We start from the raw sequence: 6,038 nt of genomic DNA, 5'->3' as shown, positions 1-6,038 counted from the left end.
TTTTGTGTGTATGAGTACAGTAATTTTCAAGAGGATGAGGGGAAAATCCTACATGAACTGAAACGTTTTTACTGAACTGTACGTTTTTATTCTCCTTTCTGAAGCAGGGCCATTAATTCCAAAACAAGACAGAAAGTGTTCTACTACATCCATGTACAACACAAGCAGTATGCGTGGCTCATAGCACCATTTGAACCACAAAAAACTACCATTGTTTGCGCAATGAACACTAGCTTAAATTTCAGTTTCAGTTCCAAGGAGTCTAAAACAAGAATACGTCTATTGACTTTATTATTTTTTTTTAAAAAAAACTTATATTAAATGTATGGCTGTCGTCATTGAAACAGTTGCTTGCAGAAGAGTGGTGCTTCAGTTTCCTTCTATAGTGACAATCTGCTTTTAGTCCCTACTGGAGGCAATCTTCATACAGAATTGGCTTCGGAAACAGTATTCTCTTTCATAGCAGCTTTATATTTGCCCCTCATCTCCTTTGGTAATGGTATCTCCCCAGGGCAAGGAATCTGGCCTTTTATTTCACACATACATTCACGTAAGTGGTATTTTCTAGGACCAAAGGTCGCAGGATGTCGTAGCTTCATTTTTTCTTTTGTTTCTTTCTGAAGTGTTTCCCTTTCAAAAAAGAAAATTAGTTGTGAAGCTGGCTTAGTCAGCTACATCAAAATGCAGACAAATTATTTCAAATGCAAGCAACTCCCAAACCTTCTTACTCCCCCAAAGTCATTTTATCAAGCATGCCCATTCTCAGTTCCATTTCATCTTCAATGTAAAGCTGTCACCGACAGCCAGTTCAACTGCTGTAATGTGCTGTCATGGCCTATGTGTGCCCAAGGCAGGAGCCTCTTTCCTCACAGGACTGCTGAGACCAACAACCAAACATTATAATGGGGTGAGCAACCTAGGCCCTGTGCTGGTTTTGACAGCAGTGGAATTCCTTTCCCTTCTCCTGTAGGTTCCAACAATTCTGAACTGCTTGAAAAGGCAGTTCTCAAAAACGCTACTGTTGCTAATATGCATGAGGAGAAGGCCCCCTTAACTGAGTCTATATCTTAATAACAAGATACCTCACTCTTCAAAAATTTCAGATGATATGACTGGAATGCTGGAAGCTACAAGAGTTCTGTTGGCTTGAGGTATGAACCCCAGGTCATCACACACACACACACACACACACCCTCACAAACAAACTCTGCCACAATAAATGGCAGTGCAACAGCACTGCTGTTATAAGGACTCTCCACCACCAACCCCAAGCAGCCCACATCTTTGACAGTTCCCACCAACTTATGTTCTTTCTGAGCAACTCGCAGCCTGATGTTATGCACAATGGCTCAGCAGCAAATCCCACTGAGTACAATGGCTTATCCCTTCAAGCACAAGGAATGCATCCTTAGTTTCTATAGTTTGAACAAAATTCTGTTTCCTTGATGTCTGGTATGTTAAGGATGAAGGGGCAGCAAATCTTACACTGTGATAATGAATTCAGATTCTTGTCCCCTTTTGCAGTTCTGTTGCTCCAAATATGAAATACACTTAATTTTTCAGTGTCCAGGCTCAGTGAATAAAACAAACAGCACATCCTCTTTCTGTCTATCTAGTGCATTTTTATCCAGCCCATCCTCCAAGCAGCTGAAGACCGCATGCATGGTTTCCTCTTCCCCATTTTATTCTCACAACAACCCTGTGGAGTAGGTTAGGCCAAAAGTAGCACAAGGACACACAGTGAGCTTCATGGCTGGAGGTGGGGATTTGAACCCAGGTCTCCTGGAGTGTAGTCCAACATTTTAACCACTATAACACAGCAACTTTTTGTATGCATGTTTATACATACTCGCTTTTACCCAGAATCTTCTTAATATGCTGCACAATCTCTTTGTTAGTCTTCTCTTCCACATCAACAAGGACTTGCTCTCCAGTATCTACAAAAAAGCACGCTACTGAACATGTATCTACTTGCATTTTTCCAGCAAATTTTACTGTTCATTGCATTAAATTCCTGGTGTGCTTCATCCAGAGGATGAGTGGCATCACACAAACACAGAAGAGACAAAATATACAAATCTGTCATAAGCTGTCCCACCTCCCATTTTTCTGACTGCAAAACCTCTAATTTTTTTTTACAATGCTTTAGAGTAATTCAGAGTTTATATTGTGAAGCTGCAACAGTTATCCAAAGCATGTGTGAATTTGTATGTTGCACAGGCACCCCCTGCTGGCTCTAGTCTACAGTGATCAAGTAAGTCTGCTCTAGGATTGGAAAAATGGATTGGAAATATTCTGAAAAATAAGATCAACTACAAATCTACAAGGACACCTCAGCAGATCACAAACAAACACATTTTTTTCACTGGAGCTGAGGTAGGGGCAGGGGGATGTGAGAAAGCCTGTGTTAAATTCTCCAGCCAGTCTCCTACTCTCGTTGAAGAGAAATGTGTCATTGAGAAGATGGGCTTAGTACATCTGAAGAGTATAAGCAGTTCTGTAATTTTTATCCTCTCTGTCTTCCAAGAAGCTTAGGATGGGATACTTAGGGCTCCTTCCTCTCACTTTATACAAACAGCCTTGTGAGCCAGTGTTGTGGTTAGAGTCTGGGCTACGAGGTGGAAGACTCAGGCTCAAATCCCCACTCAACTATGAAGCTCATCAGGAGACTTTGGGCCAGTTTCTCAGTCTAGCCGACCTTACAGGGTTGCTATGATGGGAGGAGAGGGAAACCGTGCACATCACTTAGAGCTCCTCAAAGGAAGGGCAGGATTAAAAATGTGAGATAAGTTAGGCTGAGAGAGTGACTGGTCCAAGGCCACCCAGTGAACTTCCACCATTGGCCAGGGATCTGAATACAGGTTTCCTGCCAGAGTTCAGTATTCTACACACTGCTTCACAGGTAATACTTTGCCTTCCCATCTGCTAATCTCAGAACAAAACTGAATGACAGGATGCAGTCCATGTGCAGTTCACTAAATCTTCAAGACAAAGACAAGCACTAAACTGGCCTAAAGAGGTATTCCAAATTTTGAAACGGCATCAAATGCAAAAGTGTTATGGGTTAGAGCCCATTAGTTCTTTGAAGACATGATTGGCTTCCCTTCTTCAGAGACTTAGCAATTGTTTCCCCATTTGTGATTCACAGAGTTCTAAACTGCACATCTCAGAAATATTTTTCCAAAAAGGGGAGGGGGGCTACCTACACACTTCAGCAAATGTAAAACAAAACCTCCACTTACCCAAGTAGAATTTTACGAAGGGTGAAGGTGTCATGTTCTTAAACATCACAATCTGGAGCCAGGGGTTTTTGTACTGAATCTGAGGTATGTTGAAAAACACAAATTTTCTACAGGGGAGGGGGAAAGGACACAAATAAGACAGACATGCTTGTCAGAGGACCCTGTGAATCTTGCACTTTTGCTGATAGGAAAGCTTGGGAGTAAAAGAGGGAAGATGTATAATTCAGTAGGGCAGAAGAGCCTCATTTTTTATAAGGTTTTTCCCTCCAGAAAGACAAAATCCAGGGAGGTGACTGTGTTAATTTGCTCCAGTTAAAACAGCAAAAAGTTTTGTGACATCTTAAAGACCGATATATTTATTTTGACGTAAGTGTCTAAGCTTATTGTGGCTGCCACAATTTCATTAGTTATTACGAAGTCCCAGAACATTGATTCCCCCCCCTCCAATCTTCCCAATCCAAACTCCAGACAAGTTACTACAGGCTTAACAAGATCTTGGATCACCTTATTGAAGAGTTAGCTTTCCACGGGGCCACAGTTCACTTTTTACAGTTACTCAGCCAGCCTCTAAGTGGCACCAGAAGAACAACCTACCTTAACGGCTAACAGATGCTCTGTGGCATTAGCCACATTAGCACTTGCCTCTGCTGAAGTGGATTCTAGGCCACAATAAACTTGCAAGCAGGGCTTTTTTTCTGGGAAAAGAGGTGGTGGAACTCAGTGGTGGAACTCAGTACAGCACAATGATGTCACTTTGGGTCAGCTGGAACAAGGGGAGTTTTTTAAAGTTTAAATCACCCTCAGAGAAAATGGTCACATGGCCGGTGGCCCGGTCCCCTGTTCTCCAGACAGAGGGGAGTTTAGAACCTAATTTCCCTTCTGTCTGGAGATCAGGGGGCGGGGCCACCGGCCATGTGACTATTTTCAAGAGGTGCAGGAACTCCCTTCCACCAAGTTCCAGCTGAAAAAAAGCTCTGCTTGCATGTAAGGCGCCAGAAGGCTGATGGGTGTTTTTTTTTTAGTGTCACAAGCTCCTCTTGCAAAAGCTGGGGGTGGGATGGGGTGGGGTCAAGAAGTGTTTCTCTTTCCTCAAACTCAACTCTTTCCCACATGCCGAGGGATCTTCTTGGACTTGCCTTGAGGCTGTTTTTACGCACCTTACCAAAGAAGGATGCATTCACCGCATCCCATTCGCAACATCTTTACTGGCCACATATCCAGCAACGTTAGAAATGGGATCTCTTCTCTTGGCCACGGAAGGTACTGAAGCCCCTCTTTGTTTGCACTCACCTGGCCCCCTCGCCGAGCGCCCCAGAGGTATTGTAATTCACAGTCATCACCTTCACTGCGTCCTTGAAGATGACGTCCCCCTGGCTCAGATATTGCAGCGTCCTCCTGATGGGGAACCTACCCTTCATAGGCATGATGGTGACACCCTGCAGTGCACACAGCACCAGCCCAGGAAGAGAAAACGAACAACTCAAATTCCAGCCTAAAACGAAAGCGAGCGTGCAACCAACCCTCTCCCAGCTCCTAAAGGAAGAGGAAATTCCGGCGTCCTGCCACGATCGCGAAGAGACATGGGAAATGTAGTTTTCCTGAGGAAGAACGCGGACATGCCAAAGACCGAGGCGCTATAAACGTTAACCATTTTGTTGTTCTAGCGTAAACTTTCCATTTCTTTAGATGCATGTTAGATACATGAAGTGGGTTTGAGATCACGAAAGCTTATGCTGGAACAACGCTTGTTAATTTTCAACGTGCTGTAAAACTCTCCTTGACGTTGCAACAGCAGACGACCAGAGCTACCCCTTCGGAATGACTACCGAAGACTGGGCTGAGGAAGGAACATAATCGGAGCCACTTCTGACAGCATCTCACAGACACTTTAGCACGCTGGGCTGCTTAGACTAAAAGGCTTGGCTGCTGTTTGCTGCTTAGCCGAGACAAAACTCGACAATTAAAGCCGTGAAAAATCCTCTGAGCAGGAAGCGATACAAGGTATATCCCCCTGCAGGTGTGACTTTTCAGACTGTCACGGAAGAGCAAAATGCCACTGGAAGCGCTCTGTAACGACTCCGCGCTGTTGGGAAACGTACCGTGCATTGATTTACAGGCACTTCCTTCAGGTCTGATCTCGTGCATTTCAGAGTCGACCTCCACTGTTGAAAGTAAGATGACGCCCTTAAAATGTTATGCGCAAAACAAAACTGAGTATTCCACAACTGTAACAACGTACGACGACCCGCTCTTTTGGGGGAAAGTACTAAAACGAATTACAAGAATGGTTGTTGTGGGTTTTCCGGGCTGTATAGCCGTGGTCTTGGCATTGTAGTTCCTGACGTTTCGCCAGCAGCTGTGGCTGGCATCTTCAGAGGTGTAGCACCAAAAGACAGAGATCTCTCAGTGTCACAGTGTGGAAAAGATGTGGAACTACAATGCCAAGACCACGGCAATACAGCCCGGAAAACCCACAACAACCATCGTTCTCCAGCCGTGAAAGCCTTCGACAGTAATTACAAGAATACTCATCAGAAGGACGACAAATATTTAAAGGTCCATTGGATATAATAGGAGACATGAATGCCAATTGACTTGTATGGGCTCTATTTAAATACACTGAAGTAGTGAAAAGTTGCAAGGAAAACATGGAACAAGTTTACAGAACCTGCTCTGGGACTGGTATGATAGCCCCCCAGGCTGGAAGGATGGCTGCTGGGAGTAGCCTGGACTGCTTTGGGACTGCAATGACTGCCCTTGCAGTGGAATGATGGTCCTGGGACCGTTACTCCACTC

At 44.2% G+C, this 6,038-nt stretch overlaps 1 protein-coding gene across 2 annotated transcripts; it reads right to left on the bottom strand.

Annotated features, from left to right (window-relative positions):
* Positions 1-274: 274 nt before the first annotated feature.
* On the bottom strand, positions 275-4,796 carry MRPS25 (mitochondrial ribosomal protein S25). Of its 2 annotated transcripts, none has more exons than XM_054975942.1 (4): positions 4,583-4,796; positions 3,243-3,321; positions 1,850-1,937; positions 275-630 (listed from the first exon to the last, which is right to left on the bottom strand). In XM_054975942.1, the coding sequence occupies exons 1-4, from the start codon at positions 4,664-4,666 to the stop codon at positions 423-425; spliced, it is 459 nt and encodes a 152-aa protein (XP_054831917.1). In that variant the 5' UTR covers positions 4,667-4,796; the 3' UTR covers positions 275-422. The 2 variants fall into 2 exon arrangements, with proteins under 2 accessions (XP_054831917.1, XP_054831916.1); XM_054975941.1 differs by having other exon boundaries at positions 3,243-3,349; positions 4,533-4,793.
* Between the last annotated feature and the right edge of the window lie 1,242 nt (positions 4,797-6,038).

The sequence above is a fragment of the Eublepharis macularius genome, chromosome 4 (assembly GCF_028583425.1).
Source record: "Eublepharis macularius isolate TG4126 chromosome 4, MPM_Emac_v1.0, whole genome shotgun sequence".
Lineage (NCBI taxonomy): Eukaryota > Metazoa > Chordata > Lepidosauria > Squamata > Eublepharidae > Eublepharis > Eublepharis macularius.
The sequence above is the reverse complement of the archived record's forward strand: the minus strand, read 5'-3'. Positions and strand labels throughout refer to the sequence as shown.